This window comes from Equus quagga, chromosome 8, assembly GCF_021613505.1.
Source record: "Equus quagga isolate Etosha38 chromosome 8, UCLA_HA_Equagga_1.0, whole genome shotgun sequence".
Taxonomy (NCBI): domain Eukaryota; kingdom Metazoa; phylum Chordata; class Mammalia; order Perissodactyla; family Equidae; genus Equus; species Equus quagga.
The window spans coordinates 23158564-23182143 of record NC_060274.1 but is presented as its reverse complement, the minus strand read 5'-3'; the positions used below and the strand labels follow the sequence as shown (position 1 = coordinate 23182143).

The 23580-nt window shown below is 37.3% G+C and overlaps 1 protein-coding gene across 6 annotated transcripts in view; it reads left to right on the top strand.

Moving 5' to 3' along the window:
* The window catches only part of ADGRG6 (adhesion G protein-coupled receptor G6), a 134038-nt gene that overhangs the window by 65460 nt on the left and 44998 nt on the right, over nucleotides 1–23580 (top strand). For 5 of the 6 annotated variants that reach the window (XM_046669182.1, XM_046669179.1, XM_046669180.1 and 2 more), the window contains exons 4-9: nucleotides 1120–1743; nucleotides 9321–9389; nucleotides 12168–12251; nucleotides 18423–18508; nucleotides 21761–21813; nucleotides 22826–22888. In XM_046669182.1, coding sequence (XP_046525138.1) covers nucleotides 1120–1743; nucleotides 9321–9389; nucleotides 12168–12251; nucleotides 18423–18508; nucleotides 21761–21813; nucleotides 22826–22888 — 979 coding nt within the window. The remainder of the gene's footprint in view (nucleotides 1–1119; nucleotides 1744–9320; nucleotides 9390–12167; nucleotides 12252–18422; nucleotides 18509–21760; nucleotides 21814–22825; nucleotides 22889–23580) is intronic. The other variant, XM_046669183.1, reaches the window with a different exon arrangement.

Below are 23580 nucleotides of genomic sequence, written 5' to 3'. Positions count from 1 at the left end.
TTTAACTAGAATATTTATATTAAAATGATGTTTTTACCATAGACTCATTCTTGGTGTATATTAAAATATATTCAAAGTAGTATTTATATGAAACCAGTATTAAACAGTATTTTTGAGGAGAGCCACTTCTCTTTTGAATCAGTACATAACGTTTCACAATGACTATTATATTAGCATAGGACTAACTCCATTGCATTATTTAATAATTTCACATATGTCCCAGAAGGAGTAGGCTAACACATTTTTAAATTTATTATTCATGTGGTAATAGTAATCAGTATTAGTAATTAATGATAGCTGTATATTGACTCTGGCAGGGGCACTGCCCCAGGGCTTTGCAGGTGTTAACTTATTTAATTCTTATTGACCAGCTGTGCAAGAGACGCCGTTGTCTTTCATTTCACAGACGAGCCTAACAGGTGGAGGACGGGCTCGAGGTCACCAGCCCTGTGTGGGAGGTCTGCCTTTTTAACCACGGCTCCTTCCTGTCCCTCAAAGCTAGCTCAAATGCTCAGATGTAAAGGAAATATAGCTTAAAATTCCATTTTTGTTTGTTTTTTCACTAGACTCCCTCTCCCCATGGGATGTCTTTGCCTTTGTTGTTGAAATAGCGTGGCAGTGGGGAGATGGCATACGGGGTGTCTGAAGTGGGGAAGGTGGCATAGGAGTGTCTGGGAAGAGTGAAAGGCAACTGTTAATGAAAAATAGAACTGTTAGCTATTCTGTTTAGAAATTATTTGAAAAATAACATAGTTTGAAAATCTTCATGTATAAACAGAGCAGTCTTCCTGAAACTGGTAGTTTCCTTAACTATGGTTTGTTGTTTGTTTACCAGCACCCCCCCCCCCCCCAGTTCAGGGATTTAAAAAAAGTACTTATCAATTTGCCTGGTTGTCACTCAAAGGTTCAGGTTCCTGATTAGAGTTAAAAGGGGTGGGGTTCCGTTCAGTTGTTATTATTGGTGTGAGGTGATGGGTGGTTAGAGAGAGCCGGATGGGCAGAGAACACAGGAGGATGAGGCCAAAGTCAAGTGGTAGAGAGTGGTGGAGGGCTCGGGCGTGTCAGATTAGTCCCCATCTGAAGTTAACTTGTTTTATCTGTTAATATGTTTTGTTCCAGTTGCCGTGTCCTTAAGGAATCAAAAGGTCGTTTTACCCCTGACACTAGATGCTCACCAGGTGTCTGTCGCAAAAAGCGTCTCTATTCCAGAGCTCAGCGCTTTCACACTCTGTTTTGAAGCAACCAAAATTGGCAAGGAAGACACTGAATGGATAGCTTTCTCCTACTCAAATGCATCCTTCACACAATTGCTCAGTTTTGGAAAGGCCAAGGATGGCTATTTTCTATCTGTTTCTGACTCAAGATGCTTCCTGAGCAACGTGTTACCTGTAAAGGATAAAGAAGACATTTTCACAGAAAGCTTCGAGCAGCTCTGCGTCGTTTGGGATAATTCTCTGGGCTCCGTTGGTGTAAATTTCAAAAGAAACTATGAAGCTGTTCCCTGCGATTCTACCATTAGTAAAGTTATTCCAGGGAATGGGAGATTGCTGTTGGGCTCCGATCAAAGTGAAATTGCCTCTCTAAAAGGGGACATTTATAACTTTCGACTTTGGAATTTTACCATGAATTCCAAAACCCTGGCCAACCTCAGCTGCAGTGTGAAAGGGAATGTGGTCGACTGGCAGAATGACTTCTGGAACATCCCAACCGTAGCTCTGAAGGCTGAGAGCAACCTAAGCTGTGGTAAGTCTGTGGCACATTCACTCTTATTTTAGCATTGTTCTATGAATCTGTGTGTCACCAAGAAATTATACACACATATATATGTGTATGTGAGTATATACATATTTGTATGTGTGTGTGTGTGTATATATACTTATCTATATTTGTTATTAATGAGCTCTTTTAATTTTTAAAATGTTACCTGCTCGGCCGTTCATATTATACATTTGATTACAGCCATGCTTATTCAATTGAAGCTTTTGGTCCTACTATTTTTAAGTTTTCCCTATGCCATAAAATATCACACAGTTTATCACTAACGTAACAATGGTTTATAATTACCATGTCTCACATAGAAATATTAACACCATGACCGAAACAAAAGAAATTAAGTTATTGTTTTTAATCACAAAAATGACATGGTAAAAAGCTGATCTCTATCATCCTGGAATGAAAATTCCATTACAATATTTAAACAAACACCCGCCACCTCAAAGAATGTTATTTACTCAGTCAGTGTTAAATATCAAAACTGTGCATTTTCTCGAAAATCTTTGATAATCTAGAATTATCAGTTTTTCCCTTGAACTTCTCTGTTTGAGAGTGAGCGTTTTTCGTTTGTTTCGAATACTCTTCTCTTCGTTGGTCTTTGAGGGACTTTAAATGTGAGGTTACTGAAAGTAGCTAAAAGCAAAATATTCAGGGAAATAATTCTGTGCAACAAAATTATATTAAAATAGACTACTATCGAATATTTTCTATGCACGTAAATTAATCTTGGAAGTCCTTATTTTTGTTGCAGGACTGATTCAAATACCAAAAGTAGAAGTTTCATGATCAGTTTTGAATGTCCTGTGACTAAATCTAAGGTGCTGAGAATGTGTACTTGTTAGTCACGGAGGTAACTTTCATTCAAGGGGCCAGGGGAACTCATATTAAAAAGTGGTTTGTATGTGACTTGTGAGGTGATTCCACAGAAATTTGTTCCCAATGCTTTGAGCAAAATAGGACCCCTGTGAAGACCTGAGGCCGTCTGCCTGGTTCCCCTGACCTGTGTCTGCCCTTCCGGACTGCGGAGCTCCTGTAACCTGCCCTGCGTGTGGGTCGGCCGTCTCCCCGGGTGGTCCCTCTTGCCTCTGCAGGTGGTGGGAAGCTATTGAGTGATGTCATTTGGGAAGTATTTCCTCGTGGGTTGTTGGAAAGAGGGTAAACCACGACCCTGTTCCAGAAGGAGACTGCAGAACTTTGTAAGAGCTGTGCTGTGCCCAGCGTCCTCTCAGCAGAGATCCCCTGCAGAGGACCTTCGGGCCTCCTGGGAAGCCTGTCACTCAGGGAGGAGATGGGGAACACCGAGCATGTGGCTTGGTGTGGGATGGTGAAGAGTGGGGAGACGACAGAGAGGGCGGTGGCATTTCCTCCATCCAGGGTGATCATCTTTAGTCGAGGGGCCTGTTTTTACCATATCTTTGGCCGTTATTAAAAAGTAACAATATAGACCACTTAGTATTGCCTTTCTAGGGGGCAATTTTTGAGGACTATAGCAGCCAAAAAAAAAAAAAAAGAATTTGGCTACTGTATGAATAATTGCTAATACTTAATTTATGCTCAAATTGAATACGTATCATGTACAAGGTACTGTTGTAAGCGCTTTACATATGTTAACTGATTTCCCATAACATAGATCCCATAATGTGGGCTTTCTTATTAATCCCATTTTGCAGATGAGAAATCTGAGGCACAAAGAGATCAAGTAATTTATCCGGTGTCACTTAATTAATAAGTGGCCAAGCCAGGAATTGAACCCAGAAAGTTTGGTTTTAGAGCTGTGCTCTCTTAACCAGTATAAATTAGACTGTTCCTCAGAATAAGTAGGACAAGAAGAGGAAATGTAATGCTGGAGTAGCAAGCTAACTGACCCAGACAAGGGTGTGCACGTCCAAAGTGCACTCTGGGAAAACACTAGCTCCCAGGATGTTAACATGATATTTATTTTAAACAAAATTAATAAGGTTTATTTCCTGTAATGCTTCTTGGATTCCTTAATATAATAAAATGTGAGGGATATAGTATGTAAGAATTCCTAAACTTCTCTAAGAAATCGTGTAGACCAGGGGTTGCAAACTAGGAGAACCTGTGACAGGTGACCTGTTTTTATAAATAACGTTTTATTGGAACGCAACCACGCCCATGAATTTTTGTCTTGTCTTTAATGCTGTCTTTAAAACTCTTTTCCCAAGCCTTAAGGTTACCAGAAGGCATCCTATACATACTCTTGGAGCTTAGTCATCTAGAAGGTTCCAAATGATTGTATCCAAAAGAGTGGCACAAGCCTGCAGAGTCAGTGTATTTGAATTCCTTTAATTTTTATGGTGGTTGTCTTGACCTTCCCCAATGACGCTGCACACCCCCGTTCCGTGGACTCCAATATCCTGACCGGCGCTTCTGGAGTCCTAACGGGAGAGGCAGAGGGAGTTTCCTGCCGCTTAATCATCAGCTTCGGGAGTTGAAGAACCCAAGTCACTTATCAACTGACAGGAAATACCTGTTAACAGAGATTATATCTAAGCTTGTTAGCTAAGCAGAACTTAATAAATGAAAAAAAGTATGCTTTATTAACATTTTAACCTTTCTTTTTTTCCAGAAGGTTGTGGCTTGCTGTTTATGATAATGGTAATTTCCAAAAACTAATGATCAGTACAGTAACCAATGGGAAAATAGAATTTCATGCCTAACATTCCATCGGCCTGACAATGTCTATTAAATATGAGCTTTTATTCCAGAATCAACTTGTGGTAGAAAACTCAATAGATTTTCCAAAGGTCTATTACTAAGTAAATTTTCATATGAAAATAAGTCATTTCAGAACAGAACTGACTACATTTAACATTAAAATGTCCTGTCATTTGTTTCACATATTAAGTATCCTCACCTCAATAAAATCAATAGATGTTTCAACAGTTTCAGAATTGGGCTTTTTTATTTTCCTCAACTATTCTAAGCATGCTTGGGGAATATACCTTAATTAAGACGTTTTCAGCAGGTTTTCTTTTCTTCTAAACGTGGTTAACCTTGTCGTTCCTTTTCAGAAAGAAGTGCTTTATTTAGCAGCAGTTCTTTTTATTTTATAGCATCATTCTTTTTCTTAGGACAATTTTATTGAACATATTCAGTTTTATGACCTCCATGGATAGACAGTTCCCTAGCGGGCTCTTTAATTATAGGAGCAAGCATTTGCCTGTGTTATGATTCACGTTTAGAAACTGGCTAATGTCCGTCACTTTTCACAAAGAACAGGCAGTGCCTTCTCCACCAGTTTTATTTATTTTACTGCTGACTGCTCTTTCCTGAGGAGTGGTACAGTATAACTCAATGAATAGTCTAAGTACAAACAAATCACATTTATTTAACAAGCATTTATTAAGCACTTCCATTTATTAGCCACTGTGGATGTAGAGATAAGGCACAATTCTTAAGTACCCAACTTTATTGTTATTCTTTTCTAGAAATGTTTGGATTTATACTGACTTTTGTTTTCCTTTCCAAAATTTTGCCCTCTTGGATTCCTGCCCTTCCATTTTCACAGTGTAAAACTCTGATTCACTGTTGGTTCCTTCCTTTCATCCCTAACTAATTATTGCGTACAGCATTTTTAAATTATGAAATTATTTTTTTAAACAATAGAGATAAAATCACTTTATCTTTATAGAGCACTTTATTCTTTGAAGATGCCCAGACTTTATGCTTCATGAGCCTAAATGTCTTCCAGAAACAATTTTAAATTATCTGTTTATGGAAAAATTGTAAAATTCAATTTAATAACAGCTGCAAAGAGGGAATTGAAAGGAATTATCTTTTTCCCATTATTGCAACTCACCGTGAAGGGTTAATGTTGTCTACTGTTATTTGGATTATTGTTAAGTAGGATGGGAGATGACTGGCTACACATCAATCTTTTTTACAACAACTTGGGTAAATAAATAGTGACTCCTTTCAGTAGGATGATTTTGGAAGAACTACAAGAGAAGAAAGATTAACAGCTTTACAGCTCTTCATCAACTGCCCATTTTCAGTGATTACATTTTTTTTCAAGGAAATTTGGTTCTAAATTTTGCAGTTAATATTAAGTAAATACTTTAAACACCTTTGTGGTATCCACAAAAATCAGTGAACACACATAGTCACATTCTGAAAACAATTCCTTCATGGTAAGTATATCATTTTCCAGGAGAGAGAATTGCCTTTTCCTCCTTAACACTCTTCTAGTTTGTAAATCTGTTGCTCTAGGAAAATGGATGACAACAGTGAGTTTTTAATGCAAATATGCTGAAAATGGAACTGGGTAGAAATAAACAAATTGTGTACATTTTCTATATTTCACATATTTGTTTATATAATTTGATGTATTTGTAATGTAAAGATTTCACTCATAAATATAACTTCCTTCTAATTCAACTCATCACTTGTATTTATGCCATTTTCACTAGAGCAGTCTTCAAATTTAATTTCTCTTGCTATATTGAATCATCATAAAATAGTGCGCTTATTGAATATTTATAAAGCAATGCCAATTTGCTAAACTAAAAGTGCCCAAGAAAGAACAACTGATAATTTAAATATTGAGAAGTAAATGTTAGAATTTCCCATGACAAGGATGTCACATATGAGGTTTATACTTTTTACCTTACAATGAAACAGATGAAATGTTGAGGAAAATGTTAAGTATCTCCTCTAAATCATAACTCTCCTGATTTTGTTTTCTTATTTCCACCTCTCAGCCCTTCTGTGGACTGCAGTGGAAATGTAGTTAGCTTGAAACTTCTTTCCCACAGCGCTATCCCCTTATCTCCCTTTGTCTTCCAGAGATAACCGTATCAGTGCCAGAAGCGGCCTAAGGAGCCTTTGACTGCCAACATTGTGTATAATTTGAGAAGCACAGGAACTCCATCCAAGGGTCTCCTCTCTTGCATGTCACAGTGCCTGAGAGTTCCTCAGTCATTTTGAGTTTTAAAGACATTTTAGTTTTCAGAAGTTCCTTACTAAAATATAAGTACCCGAAGGAGTAGAGAAGTCCTGCAAGAGGAGGATGTAAGTTAAGAGCAACGGGAAAGAAGAAGGGGCAGAAAACGTTCAAGATAAAATTCTGCCTCAGTCCTGTCGGAGGCGGGCCTCAACTTCCGCCTCCCCAGGGCTCTTTTTCCATACTACCCTTGTCTAAGTTTCCAATCAACTCCCTGTCCCTATCTCAACTTCCTTTCATAGCGGAGTTTCCTCTTTTTGCATTTCACTCCTCAATCAAATGTTGGCAGACTAGAGTTCATCGTTCCCACGCTACTGGAACAACTTTCTGTAGAGCCCCTAGCAAAAGTCCAGTGCAGAGTTGAAGGTCTTCTGAACCTTTATCATCCTTGACCTTTCTGGTATACTTGATCTTGCCACACCCTCCATGTAAGGAACATCTATAGTTTCATCCTGTCCTCTTCTCAGATCTACACTCTAGCTTTAGTGATCTCAGATGCGTTTATCGATTCTGTTGACATTCCTTGCTAGACCTCTTACACAAACATGTGCAACTGCCTAAGTATCTTGATGTCGCCCAAGCACCTCAGTTCCCATTACTGGATTTACTACTTAGCCCACCCACCTAAGTTTGCTCTTCCCGCATCTCCCATCTCCTTTTATGAGATCATTACGTACAGATTTCTCAAACTGGAAACCAGAAGAACATCCTCTCTTCTTCCCTTTCTTTCCCTGTCCTCCAATGAGTCAGTAAATCCTGTGCATTCTATCTTCAATGTCTTGTGTCCATCTCTTTCTGTCCATCCTCGTTGAAGTCATGGTATCAAGCTTGGATTACTAGTATTCATGCTGCCTGTATCTGTCCTCTTTTAGATGCTTATGGAGCCTCAAAAATGAATGTTTTCTAATTTAAATCTAATTTTCTCACCAAGTTCTCTTTCATTTTTTCCCATTTCCTTTAAGAAAGAGTTCAAAATATTAGCAGTCATTCATAACACATTCGGTAATTTAGTCAGTAAAGCCTGAGGACGCCCCAACTGTGTGTGTGTGGGATGAGCTGTTGAAATAAAGACACAGATTCCCAGCCCTTGTGGTGCCTACATTCTACAAGGCTCTGCACGAGCTCTGCGTTAATTACATATCTGATCATTCCTACCAGTTTTCTACAATTACCCTACTCTAGTAATGCCATGTCCCCTGCGTTCCCAGACTTTTCACTGCCTTCTTCGTATGTGTTTCAGTAATTCTGTCTGCTGGTACTATCCATCTCCAGTCTTTTATCCCCTGATCTGTATAGTGACCCCTCATATTCCTCACAGTTCTTTTTCTTGTAATGGGTTTCCTGTTCACCCTTCTCTCCAAGCTGTTGGTCTCGCCCTCCTCTGGGCCACTGAACACTTCATTTAAAGCATTCAGAGAACTGGGAAGCTCTCTCCCATTCATGCCTCTCTGGGAGCAGTGACATGGTCGTAAAGCATTGTTCTTGCTTCTGTGTCTCACACATATAAACAGTGAGTAAACGTTTATGGGATGAACACAGAAAGGCCTGTGAGGAGAGCTTTTTGCCAGTTAACATCACACACCTGCCGGAGGGTTGGGTCTTTCCGAGGTAACGTGATTCCTTTTTTGGGCCACGTGCCTGAGGCAGGCGAGAATGAAGAAACCACGACTCCTGAGATGCTCTTAAACTGCTGGGCTGCTTTCTGCTTATGCGTGCCCGTTACCTGATTAGACATCTTTTCTCAGATCGTGTACCTGCTCTGCCTTCATGTACTATTCCCACAGGAAAGTTTGGAAAATACTTTTCAAACATTAGAATGGAATTGCTGTTATAGAAATGTCCTTTTAAATTAAGTGTATGTGTTATGTTTGTGTGTGTATGTATATTTGTATTTCTTCTTCTTCTTTATTCATAGTGCAGCACGTTTTGTGATAAGTTTAGCCCATCTTCCCCAGCCTCAACCTCTTGGTAAAAGTCTGTTAATTGCCAGAGGGAGATTTAGTGCAACAGAGAAAATCCACTACTCCTACTCGAAAATCAGCTTAAAACTTGTTTCCTGCTGAGGATGAATCAGCAAAAGCATGAAATAAAAAGACACAGAGACCGACTCGAAGTCCCGGAAATAGATTTTGGAATTGCAAATAGTGTATGTTAGTGCCTATGAACCGAAAATATGCATTTTTTGAGTATTAATATTATCCAAGTTCACTTTGGAACTTATCTTTGATGTTTTACATTATTTCGTTTGTATGAATTTCCACCAGAGCCTTATAATTTATTATGCAAGAAGGCCTTGAACTTTTTACATGAACTTTAAGGGACAATAGCACTTCTTTTCCTTTCATATGTGGATGAGACCAATAAATTGAGTTAAAGATTTTGAGGGAAATTTCAATACTTTGACTTTACTTTTATGGAAGTTAAGACACAACGACTTTGAGACCTTCTTGACGTTGGAGTATTGCTGGTGGACGCATCTAGGGCTGCTCCTCCAACACCAACCACATGATTCATGATTTTTTTCTGGGTAATATCATTAAATGATAAGTCAAATTTGAATTCTTTCTCGGTGTTGATCCAGGTTCCTACCTGATCCCGCTCCCAGCAGCAGAACTGGCCAGCTGTGCAGACCTGGGGACCCTCTGCAGAGGTAGGGAGCAGTGTCATCCTCTGGAGTCTCTGTTCTGCTTGCTCTTATAGATAATGTCATTGTCACTGTTTTTGTTTTTATTTTTATTTTAATTTTCACTTGAGAAGGCAGAAACCAGCAAAACAGAAGAATTTCTGGATGTGTTTTAGCTGTGTGGGTGCACAGTACATGCTCTTGGAGAAAGAATGCATTCACATACTGGATAACCACATTTCCATCAAGCACTGAGTTTTTTTTAATATGATGACTATATGCTATTAAACAAGGGTTGATTTTATTTTTTCCCCTCTATTTCTTCTCAAGAATATTGCAAAAGTCCAGTATAAATATAGTCATATAATATTTTGAAAAAGTGTTTATGTCTAAAAATCAAGGGAAAAAGTTAAGTTGAATATTAAATTTAAGACAAGGCCATGAGGCAATTTATATGTGCAATATAACTTAAATATTAGGGTAAAAATAGTTATACTAAACTAATATTAATGTAATTTTATTATTAATGCATAATGACTATACTATGGTCAGTATTATCATTATATATTATGTACTAAATAGTTGCATGTTAGATAATATATATTTAAAGTAACATAAGTTTTAATAATATAAATATTTTGCTTTAATTTTATCATTGCTTCTCCTAATTACCCCTGATCCATTTTCATCCATTTATTCTCTTAAATACCTCTGTATGAAGTAGCATGTTCTATGTACCACATTAAGAATCATGATCATCCCTCTTGTAAAAGCCAGATCTCTTATTAAGACGATCGTAGAATGAAAGTGATGGGGTTAGAAGTGAGATTAAATGCATGGAAACCTTCTCTCTCTTCTGTGGTGCCACTGTGGGAGTAGAGTAGGCAGAGAGGAGGGGTGTATTTCATTATTATTTTTGTTTCCTTTCTGAGACGTTATTTTTTTGTGTTGTTATCGACGAATACTCTCTGAAAATAAAGTCAGTAAGTAGTTTCTTTCCATGAACTCAGTGTAGTTTTAAAATAGTTATATGAAATAGGAAAAACTTTAATTTTGATTAGTTCAAGATCTGAAGGTTTTTAAAAGAAATTTTTAATTTTTTTCTTTTAATCTGAGATGTCTATAGTACTGATTCCTAGGGTCAAAGGACCACATGCCCAGCTTTCCCCACCAATGTCCTCAGTCACCAAAAAGCATTTTCATGTTCTTTGATGCGTTTTGCATTTAGATAAATATAACTGATTATTCATAATTTTTAAAAAATAAAGACTTCAAAAAGAATCCCATTCTTAAGTATTATATATTACTTTGGACTGAAAAATTATTTTAGTTAAGGATGCATATTTTGAGTCAGGAATTCAAATCAGGGAATTGAGTCAATTGAATACAGATGCTCCTCACCTTACGATGGGTAAGCCATCGTAAATTGAAAATATCACAAGTGGAAAATGCATTAATATACTTCACATACCAGACGTCCTAACTTAGCCTAGCCCACCTTAAATGTGCTCGGAACTCTTACATTAGTTCCAGTGGGCGAAGTCATCTCACACAAAGTCGAGTATATAATCAAGTCCTGAATATCTCAAGTGATTCATTGAATACTGTACTGAAAGTGAAAAACAGAATGGTTGTGTGAGTACTCATCCAAAAAACTCTGGCGACACAGTACAGTGTAGCGTCTCAGTTCTCTCCCCTCCCGATCGCACGGCTGACGGGAGCTGAGCGTGCTGCTGCTGCCCAGCGTCGTGAGGGAGTACCGTGCTGCGTATCAGCAGCCCAGGAAAAGATCAAAATTCAAAATTTGAAGTACAGTTTCCACTGACTGCATATTGCGTTTGCAGCATCGTAAAGTCAAAAACTCCTAAGTCGAGCCATCCTATGTTGGGAACCGTCTCTATTTTCTAAAAATACTTAGTAATTCTCTGCATAATCACTGAAATGTTTTAAATTTAGATAATTAAAAAAATTGAGATGCCTAACAAATGGTCATTGTACATATGAAAGTACATCTAATACAAATGTCCTCCTAAGGTAAACTAAAGGAAAATTATGTGTATAGTTATTTTACTGCTTATATAGTTCCTCCAGAATTTCTTAGAAAGGTATTATCAAAGCATTTTATAAGGGTTTAGTCTTTGAGAGTTTCGTAGTATCTGAAGCATAGTTATGACATGATGCCTTGAAAATGTCTCCACCGTAAGGCTTGCCCTTATGAAATTGGTTTTATCCATAAGTATTTAGTAAAGTTGTTGGGATCTAGAAATGATTGATTTAGTCTATACATTTTATTCTCTTTTGTTTTTCTTTATATTTGTCTTTTCAAGGAAAAATTCCTTTTCCCCTGAGATTTCATCTCTCTAGTCTCAGTGTATCAGGAAGACCGCCTTAGTTTAGATAATTTTCAAGCTGATAGGTGCTGTAGAGATTGAACTTCTCTAAGCTTTTCTTTTTGCAAACTTAGGAAACTGAGCACTAGAAGGGTCTAGTAATCCACTGTGTGGTCATCGGCCTGTTAATGGCACACCCAGGTCTAGAATCTAAACATTCGTTCTCCAGTCCCTTTGCGCCAGCTCCACACTTTTGTGCAATATGGTACCAAAGGTCATGGGAACTGATTCTTAATGTGCCATAGAAAGCATTACTTCATTTTATGCATTATAACCTTAGAGTCTTGTGTTTAGTGGCAAGAAATGGTTTCCATTTCTCCTCTGTATATTTTTATGCATTAATTATAGATTGCTCATCCATATTAACTGTCATATGCTCCTTGCAAAATTACATCTTTCTCATCTTTATTACCAGCTACTGTAAACTCTCCTTGTACTACACCACCCACTGTCACCACTAACATGCCTGTTACTAATAGAATCGGTAAACAAAGCAATGGTAAGAAATCGTTACCTTTTATATTCGTACTATGTCTAACGTGATAAAAAATTGTATTCTAAGGGTGGGAATACCTAATGTTCCAATAAAATTTCTCTTATTAGAATCGTTTGGTACATTTGGACATTTGCAAGACTAGTAAAATAAGTAAATATCACTTGAGTTCCCCATTCTAAAGACCAGTGGAATGAGTCCCTTTCCAGGACTCTTCTGCACTTTTAGCTAAAATTTCTTTCAATAGAAGCTTTATGAGAAAGGCATTTAATTAAAAGGAATTAATTTGCGTTATACTAGAGATCTGAGAAAAAAATTATTCATGGTATTTTGTCAGATTATTCTCTTCAGGAAAGTAGGTTTTAAAGGCTCTGTAATTTCAAAAAACTGAATAATTTTAGTAATTTAATTTCTCACTAACGCCAAGTTTATGGTCAAACATTTGTGACATTTAAATCAATTTATATGGTAATACTTTGCCCTCTGTTTTTATTTGTTGAAGAATAATGGTAAGAATGTGATTGTGTATCTGCTTAATCATAAATCAATTTCTAACCAACAAAAATTCAAGTAATTGCCAGTACTTCTTGCATTTTTTCTCTATGTGTGGTTTTCTGTTTATATTATTTGTAATTTGCAAATATAGCTGTTATATAAGATAAGAAATAGACAGAGGCATTGCCAGGTGAATTGAGTTATTATTGAATCTGCTACCTATATGGACCACGTACCAAAGCCTTTAGGTAATTCAGAGTAAGTGATTTCAGTTTCTTCTAAAAAGGAGAAATCCCCATCAGGTGACCACACCATTGCCTCCAATTTGAGATATTAGAAACAAAATAATTTTCTCAACCCCAATCATTTAACTTGTGAAGCCAAGACATCTGTAATATATCACCAGGGACCAAAACCTAGAGAAAAGAAACCCACATAGTTCATTTTTTCTTTTGGCTTTGAGGGTTACATCAACTTCCTCTGTCAGGACATTTAAATTGGAAGTATGGAATATTTTACATGAAATGCAGATATAAATTTCATTAGGGTTATAAAGACATCAATTCAGGGAAGTGTTTATGGTTATTCTGGTTATTCTACACCAAGGAGATTTATGATGGAGCAAAAATTCCAGCACCCCCAAGAAAGCAACAGCAGCTAAAGTTTCCAGTGCATATTTCACATGGACTTCAGCCAGTAGATGGGAATATTATAATTCTAACTAAGTATTTTGCTCTTTGTATGAACATACAAAGAGCCTCTGTGGCATTCTCCCCCCAGGACCGGCACATCCTCTGCTGCCCAAGAATGTTTATGTGATGCTTCAGAGAGCTTGACTTGTGGAGTGGAGCTGTATTCACTCAGTCATGTCGTTTCTGACATTCTCGAAGAGAGCCTTGTTTAGTCCGTCTCTCTCTGCGTCATGACCTTCACTGGAGTTTCAACAAAGCCAGCAAATGTTAGAATCAGTTAAAACGGGTTGATTTGACCAACACTAAAGGAAAAGAAATCTAATTCAGATGATTCTTGGTGAAAGTGTAAAAATATTCAAAAGTCATCATGTGGCAGAAATAGTCTCAAAATTGTGCACTCAGATTTGTATACTATCTGAAAAATTTTTGCCACATCCTTGAGCCACCTATTTATTTAATAGTTTTTTCCTAAAATGACACTTTTTTTACATAAACATTTGTATTTATAGGGTAAAATTGATATCACTATTGAAAAATGAAACCAGTACTACTTGTTTTAAAATAGAAGTGAAAATAAACATAATGAAAACAATGTCATTGAATTCTCCCTGTATCCTTTTGCTTTCTCACGCCTCAGCACCGGAAGCCTTCATTGTCTTTTTAAAAACGGAGAGTAACAAAGTGTCAGAGACAGGCTATAATCTGTTTAAGATTTTCCCTATGATACGGTCAAATTTGCAATAATGGCAAAGGGAACTGCTTGTTTGCCCTGTGAATGAATGAGACGTCGTGTCGTGCCCCGGACTGCATAAGATCGTTCACATACTGTCAACAGTTTCAGATACGGTTTGCTGCTTCCTTGGGAAACTGATAGTCAGCATCCTCAGCCTCCTCATCTGGTGTGTTAGAGAATCCCATTTTGTTCAGTGGGGGAAAGACAGGACAGCTATCAAATCTGTTATCCCCTTATCCAGGCCTTCAAACTCGGCACTGGCAGCATTTTACTGAGCCCATCAGTAATGATGTGCCAGAGGGGGGAGAGGGGAAGAATGGAGGCTGACAGGCAGGCATAGCTCTTCAATATATCAATAAAACTTGTTTTCCTAGCTTTTGTGAAATGGTCCTCTATCTCTGGGTAAAGTTGTTTTTTGCTATTTTCCAAAGGACTTTTATCAGACTGACACCTCAGATTAGATACTAAGAATATCTTGTCTTTTAAGCTACTTTTGACAAACAGATATTTCAGGATATAATGAATAATCTAGGTATTTCCACAACTAACCTCCGTGCCTTTTCCATTACATTCCCAAGAAAAGCTCTTGGACTAATTGTTATTTCCATTCTAAATCATGTCTTCCATCTTGAAACATCACTGAATGTTACTGAATATTAAACTTCTGTGAGGTCAGCACAGGCAACCCAAGTAAGGAACTAACTGTTAGCCCTTATTATTGTTCTAAAAACCTAGTTTACAAGGACAAATTGCGACTCTGCTGCTAGTTTCTCACATGCATTTAGCTACTCAAATAAAAACCTCACTCTTGGGGTATTTGTGTGGTTCCAACAATCAATCTAGCTTTATATGCCAGGCATCTTAAAGAAATTGTGTGTGTAAGATGAGCAGGACTTGGGGCTGGCCCAGTTGCGCAGTGGTTAAGTTCGCACGTTCTGCTTCGGCGGCCCAGGGTTCGCCAGTTGGGATCCCGGGTGCGGACATGGCACCACTTGGCACACCATGCTGTGGTAGGCGTCCCACATATAAAGTAGAGGAAGATGGGCATGGATGTTAGCTCAGGGTCATCTTCCTCAAAAAAAGAAAAAAATAATAAAGATGAGCAGGACTTCAGTCACATTACAAGTGCCACTGTCGTATTATAATTGTCTCATCACCAGTTCAAAGAAATAATCTTGAATCTAAAATAACATTTGGTGTATATTTTAATATCTATCTTTTCAAATATACATTTTAAAGTCCACCTTTTCAAACCTATGTTTCATACCCTTGAATATAGTGTTATTTCTGTAGCTTCCAAGAAATTCTGAAAAGAGTGTTCAGAAGATGAAAAGAGGAAAGATTAATTGGAGAAAAACCTACACAGAGGAATACTGTTTTGATCCCACGTCTGTAATGGCAAGCAATAATTTCTACTTTGAAGTTCTGGATGGCTAGAAGAATTATCTCATTGGAAAATGGATATATTTTTACGTCCTTTTTTTCCCAAGTAATATCTGCCATGAATTCTTTTGGCTTGGATGCCATTTTTAGAACAATACATACATCTTTTGAAGTTTCTGGAACATGTGAAGATTTGTGAATAGCTTTTCTATTGAGACACCGTGGGAGTTGTTACATCTATAGGAGAGATGACCTGACTGCCAGGAGGACATGGAGAAGCCTGCATCAGTCTCTGAATTGCACATCCTCTGCAAGGGCAACGCTTAAGCCAGTTATTTTGCTATAGTCCAAAGCCTTCTCGCCAGTGCTTCAGAACATTTTATCTTGCTTTGATAGTTCACTCTTGGACATTTCTCATGATTACCTTTGACTAGCTTATTCAAAAATTTTAAATAAATATAACAAGTAGATCCCGCTGGTAGTTTTTGGCTAATATGTTAATGCCTCAGTCCGAGGCTGCTGAAGAGAGACTACTTGACAGAGATCCATAGCCCTAGAGCATCCATAACTCGAGGTGCTAGGTCATTTGACTTATTCACATGTTTCATTTGCTATAAGCAATGTGACTCTAGAGAAAGCACTATATTATAACTTGATTTAGGCTGTCTCAGTTATTGGATGTCTTCGCAGTTATAAAAAACAGTGAATTGAAAAAAAAGTGAGGCAGGGAATGTTTAAAACACAAAGAAAAATATCTTAAATGTTTGGATGCTTCCATAAAATTTCAGAAATGTCAGTGATTAAAAATACACATTTTTAGTGCTTTGCATTATTTTCCTGAGAGGGAAAGAATATTGCTTTTCCAACAATCACATGCTTTAGCTCTCCATCTAGTGGTAGTTTTTCAGTTGCTCTGCTGGCACCAGTGAACATGCACAGTGTTCCTAGGATGCCGAAATAGATGGAGAAGCTTGGAGCCCTGCCACTGGCATTTCCTCTCCATCATTCAGAATGTCCATGATCTGATGAGATCTACAGTGCAAAAAGGGTTTTATTTAATCTGAATTATCGTTTGTTTTAAATAGACTCTTCTAAATATGTTTTTATTCAGAATATTTTTAAAGGAATATAAAATTAGGATCATTAAAATACCTGCAGAGTTTTAGAAGCTGCAATAACCCCATATGCATAAATTAAACTCATTGTCTATGGACTTGTACCGATTTCACACATTTGTATTCCTACACCCAGGAGTGGTGATCTTTCTCAGCGTGAGACTCAGACCCCTACACTGGAAAACCGTTGCTGCGGTGGTGGGATCGCCATTTGCACTTGGTAGATGTGAGGGATTCCCAAAGGCGTACTTTTATACTTTTTTCTACTGCCTCCCCCAAAGCTTCATGAAATCCGTTCCTAGCGTTATTTTAAATTATAGGTTTCTACATTTTCTGTGCATATTCCACTCAAGACTTACCAAACCCTAAGCGCAAAGAAAGGTGACTGACAACAATGGAGATTCAAAAATTTCTTTCTGTCTATAACCTGCCATATTCTGTTTATTTATTTATTTTGAGGAAGATTAGCCCTGAGCTAACATCTGCTGCCAATCCTCCTCTTTTTGCTGAGCAAGACTGGCCCTGAGCTAACATCCGTGCCCATCTTCCTCAACTTTATATGTGGGACGCCTGCCACAGCATGGCTTGCCAAGCAGTGCCGTATCCGCACCTGGGATCTGAACTGGCAAACCCCAGGCCTCCAAATCAGAACGTGCAAACTTAACCGCTGAGCCACCGGGCAGGCACTCCCGCGATATTTTAGAAGGGTCCTTTTCTCATTAGCTACCTTTAGTAAGGTGCCCTGGTTGGTGAGTTTGATATTCATTAAAAATACATAGAGAGAGGCCGGCCCAGTGGAGCAGTGGTTAAGTGTGCATGTTCTGCTTCGGCGGCCTGGGGTTCGCCAGTTCAGATCCTTGGTGCGGACATGGCACCGCTTGGCAAAAGCCATGCTGTGGTTGGCATCCCACATATAAGGTGGAGGAAGATGGGCACAGATGTTAGCTCAGGGCAAGGCTTCCTCAGCAAAAAAGAGGATGACAGGCAGTAGTTAGCTCAGGGCTAATCTTCCTCAAAAAAAAAAAAAAATAGAGAGGGATATATGAAAATCTATCTATCCATATATTATATATATCAGATTACTTTAAAGATTGCCTTCAAAAGGAAAAAGCAAAGGCTTGTTCTGACATAAAATTTTCTTTTTAAAGCAAGTTAGTACAATGAAAATTTTATCTGCAAAACGTCTTTTTTTCCCCCTCTACTTTGGTACAAATGACTACGTTTATGGAATTTTGATGAAAAATCTGATGAAATACAAGCCAATAACTTAGTAGAAGTGAGTGCTTTCTTGGAGATGGGAGAGAGAGATGGGGCAGTAAATCCATGTCTGCCTGTTCGTTTTCAGATTAACTCCTGCCCATCATCTCACTCAAGTTTTAAGATCCCAAACTCTTTATTGTTCTTTATAATGTACAAAAAAAGATAATCTTCTTACAAGAAATCAAACTGTACATCAAAAAATCACCACTTTACTGACAGTAGATATCAGAAATCTATAGAATTAAAAAATACGAAGAAACGTGTGCAGGTGATAATTTAGGAGCAATGAATTATCTATAAGAGTAAACTAATTGATAGCTTTTTGTAAGAAATTCCAAAGGTCAATGAGCTTAAAGTAAAAATATCTCAGAAATTTTCTGTATCAGCGTAGAAGGTGTTTCTTTTAAATTGTATGAAATTATGTGATCATAAATTTAAATGGAGAATTATATGACTGTAAAATATAATTAATGGACTAAATCCTTTTTCCAATGGACAGATGGAATTGCCTATAGAATTTCCATAGTGATTCAAAACGTACTTCGTCACCCAGAGGTCAAAGTACAGAGCAAGGTGGCAGAATGGGTAAGTGAACTTGTAAAATTTCTTTTTTGATTTTAAACCTTTAACCTCTGGAAATCTGGAAAAGACTCGACTGTCTGGGTAGCTGAATCCACGGGTCAAACTGAAACATAGATACTGTTAATTATAAATGTGTGAACAGATACCGTCGTGTGCTGCATAGCAGCGTTTCTGTCAACGGCAGACTGCGTGTGCGATGGTCCCGTGAGATTAGTACCGTGGAGCCTCAGTGTGTAGTGGGCTGCACTGTCTGGGTTGTGTCGGTACGCTCTATGGTGTTCGCACAATGACGAACGAAATCACCTAACAACGCATTTCTCAGAATGTGTCCCTGTTGTTAAGTGACACATGACTGGACGTAAGTGAGGTGTTGCCCTTGTGCACAGAAAGAGAGGTGCATTTGAAAGGAGGACAAGAAACTGAGCCTCACAGACTATTAATGTCTAAATAAGAAAAGTGCCACTCAAGTGGGAATGTGTTTTGGTAGGTATCTTTATTTACTATTATATCCTTATATTTTCAGCACTATTTTTAAAAATACATTTTTTAAATTTAATTGTTTGAGTACTCGATTCAAAAACCAAAAGTGTAAAAAGATGTATCATGAAAATCTTCCACTCATCCTTGTACCTCATCTGCCCCGAGACCAACCCATCTGCTTAGAAATCACTGTTAGTTTTTCTTGGGGTTTTCTAGAATTTCTTTGTGGACATAAAAGAAAATAACACTATAGATTCTTATTTGTTCTCCTTTTTACACTAAAAGTAGCATATTTTACACCCCATTCTTTTTGTTATTGCCAGATTTGCGGCATTCACACAGAGACCTTCCTTAATCCTTTTTTGTTTAAACACTGCATAGTATTCTATTACAAGGCTGTCTAGTCATTTTTTTAACAAGTCTTCTGTTGAGGGATATTTAGGTTATCACCTATTTACGCAGTATTCTATTGATGAAAATTTTGATAATTTCCAGTTAAAAAAGAAAACTTTACCATTTTTTCTTCTTTTCTTTACATATATAACCTGTGGATTTTTTTTTTGCTTTCTTCTTCATAACAATCTCAAAAATTTAATTTTCCGCAGGTTTCTATCTTTTCTATTATTTTGTTTCTCTTTGTACACTACAGTATATTGTGGGACTTTGTACTCCTTTTTATATATACTACTGCTATAGTGCAAGCAATTTTTTGTAAATAAAGTCACTTGGGTCTACATTGTGGAGTAAGGAGAATGGGTTTGTCACGTGGCAGCTGACTAATAAACGTGTTCTTGGTGGCAGACGAAAGTTAAACTGCGTTGAGAGGTGGTGGTGACGATACTTCATATATGTATATAATATGTTTGAAGAATGATAGGGCAACAGTGTTATTTTTAAAGGCAACGTCATTTAAAACAAGTTGACCACAGGAAACAATAGTATATAATTAACAACTCTATTACAAAATTGGAGGGAAAAGTGAAATTCTCTAATAGAAGTCAAAGAAAATGCTGCTTTTGACTTTCTGGAATGACACGTGAACATTAGCAACTAATTCAAACACTAGCAGATGTGTTTAATTTCTAAATGCAGAGCAGGCTTTACAGAAGGAGTGTATTCTTACATCTCATTTTCTTTCCAGCATTGTTCTCTTTGTTTTTTTCAACTCAGAAGAATATTTTAAAAAGACAGATTCTTTATTTTCATTCTCAAATAAACCACTTTTAATGTTATGAATCTTGAAAAATGGAGCATCTGTGCTTTAGACAAGCATAATTTTTCATTTATATTTATTTTCATGCATGGTTTTCAACATAGCTTCATTCTCATCTGAAACTAAACTTTACTGGACACTTTAAGATGCAAGATACCCAAAGCAGATACTTGATAAGAGAGAAAATATAAGCAATCTCCCTCATTCATCTTATTACTATTTACAATTTAAAAATAATAACACTTTTTGCCAGAATTTCCTAGAATTTGCATTCAATTTTAGGAATGCTTCCAAGGAAGACTAAATGCATATATGAAACAAGGCCTAAAAACCCTTTGAAATTACATATAAATAAGAAAATTTTGTATCAGTAAGAAATCCTGTTTTGTGAATTGGATGGTGCATCGTGGAAGGTTTTATTTATATTGAGAGGAATCCACTGCTTCATTAAAAAGTCTGGTGCTGAGGGGCGAGCCCTGGGGCCTAGTAGTTAAGTTCTGTGCACTCCACTTCAGTGGCCCAGGTTCGGTTCCCAGGCACGGACCTACACCACTCATCAGTGGCCATGCTGTGGCAGTGACCCACATACAAAATAGAGGGAGGACTGGCACAGATGTTAGCTCAGGGTGAATCTTCCTCGAGTAAAAAAAGAGCGGAAGATTGGCAATGGATGTTAGCTCAGGGTGAATCTTCCTCACCAAAAAAAAGGAAGATTGGCAACAGATATTAGCTCATGGTGAATCTTCCTCTCCAAAAAAAAAAAACAAAATGGAAGATTGGCAACAGATGTTAGCTCAAGGTGAATCTTCCTCACCAAAAAAAAAAAGGAAAATTGGCAATAGATGTTAACTCGGGGTGGATCTTCCTGACCAAAAAAAAAAAAAAAATAGTGTGATGCCAAGACCCATAACAAATGTTAAATAACCACATAATAATTAACATAGTTTCCAATAGTGTTGAACTTATTTTTTGGGTTTTTTTAAAAGGTTTATATTGTTAATTTACAATTTTTCCTACTACTAATATTCTTATGAGACGATAATTACTAGAAAAACATGTTCTTGCACCTCTTTGTGTGTTGAATGAAGAATATGGAAGGCGTTCAGGGTGCTAATCTTCCCTGTGTACCCTCTTACAGCTAAGTTTTCAGTGTTATGGCTAACTGGGAGGCCCGTTATACTAGGAGCTAGAGAGGAAAGTATAGTATTTCCAGACAGGCAGACATGGGTTCCATTCTGGCATCTATTACTTCTTGGTTGGGTGACCTTGGGCAAGTTGTTTCATCTGTGTGAAGCTCAGTTTCTTCACATATAAGACGGCGGGGGCAGATAATACCTACCTCATTAGTTTTTGTGAGATTGAAAGAAATAACATTTGTGGAGTTCTTGGCATGCAGTGACCCAGTAGCTGTTATCTTTACCTTTCCTTTGCTCCTCTGGCTCTCCAGGGTTTTCCCAGGGTCTTATTCCAATAACAACTTATCTTTTGGGAGGGAAGAAACTTGATTCAGATTTTTAAAAAAATATATTAACAAGACTCACCCTTTTCCATTGTTTTTTCAGCTCAATTCAACCTTCCAAAATTGGAACTACACTGTTTATGTGGTTAATATCAGGTAAGTCACAGAATGAATTATTTGAGAAGTAAAAAGTAGTGTCTAATTTAATACTACTCTCTCTCTCTCTGGTTATACCTACATATACATACACACAAGTACACACATACACATGTGCACCATATTTTTAATCTTTCTGAAACAACTCTATATTATGTCATTTCTTTGCACAAAAAGCTTCAATGCAGCAGCAGTGGTTTAAAAAATTTTTGATTGTGGATACCAGTCAATTTTTTAAAATTTAGCATGTACTTCCAAAATATGTTTGTTATTTTGAATAAATTGGATATATATGTGTGTGTGTGTGTGTGTTACTTAACCAGTATAAGTTATGATGTATCACAAATTTCAAGAGGATAATTAAAAATAAATAAAAGTTCTCTTAGTTTCTTCACACCCCCCAGTGAATCATCTAGGGCACCCCGTGGGCTGCATGCTCCCCAGTTTGGAGACCATTTTTCTACAAGACGAGCCATCTACAGTCTGCTGGCAACCTAGCTTTTCAAAATTATCACTCACTATTCTTCTATTTAAATACTCCACTAAATCCCTAGCAAATAATATCTTCTATATATCCTCCTCTGCACCTTGTTTTCACAGTTTTATACTTAAATTTTCTAAAGTGTATTTCATGAACGCTAAACATATATCCTTTGAATCCAAGAGATGTAATAACTTAACACAGAAAGGGGGATCAAGTGGTCCGACGAGTCAGGAAGTACGTTGTTAAAGAAACTGTAGTAAATGTCTATACCTCAGAGCCTCTCAGACTCTTTAGTGCGTTGACATGCGTAGTGAACCTGGAACGCAGAGCGAGGCGCCCAGCTGCGGGGCTTGTTTGACTGTTGAGCATTTGGTCGCAGGCGCAGGAAGGAACTAGATCCTCAGAACACTCATTTGGAAGTGCTGGCTTAAAATGTCCATTCTGCCTCTTTCTGTCACCTCCTCAAATTTTGTTGTTGATGATGCAACAGATGCGGTTGATAATGAATCTATGTATTTGTATTTATAGTTTTCACCTGAGCACGGGAGAGGACAAGATTAAAGTCAAGAGAAGCCTTGTGATTGATCAAAGGTAACGCTGACAAAGTCTTACAGACAGGGGAGCACCCTTTCTCAGGCTCTCTGTTTTGACTATCTGGTAGAGAAATGAAATAATGAGATAGGAGAGAAACGTTTTAGTCAGGTAGCACATTGAAATTATTTCTTTAGCACTAGTGCACACTATTTTTTTCCTTGTGGTTAAAACTGTAATGTAGCAGACGGGTAGAAATGTACATCTGATGAAAAATAATTCAGAAGTAGAACATTTAAAACGGATGAGTTATTGTTTTTAGTATTTCAAGTTTATGAAAATCCATTACCTATTATTTGAAATATCAAAAAGACCTTCAAAGAAAAAGTTAAAAAGCTGTAGCTTTGTTTTAAGTAAGGTACTTATGTACTATGGTATTTAATAATATGGGTAATAGGTGCCAAAATATTTTCAGCATTCAAAGCCATCAGCTAATTTTCTGAAGTCTCCATTTTAAAATTTATATCAAGATCATGACTTAAGCAGGCAGATACTTTAATGGATATGTGCACCATATATAATGAGTTGGCATATAAAGGCCAGCTGTTCAGAGTGCTGTATAATGAAAAACAACCTAAACTCCTAAATGAAATAAATTTACTTGTGTTCCAGTAGTGTATTGCATTTCCTTAGAATGAAAAATAAGATTAGTGGAAAAGCAAAAGTTCGTATAAGTCTTGCTCATTTTCAAT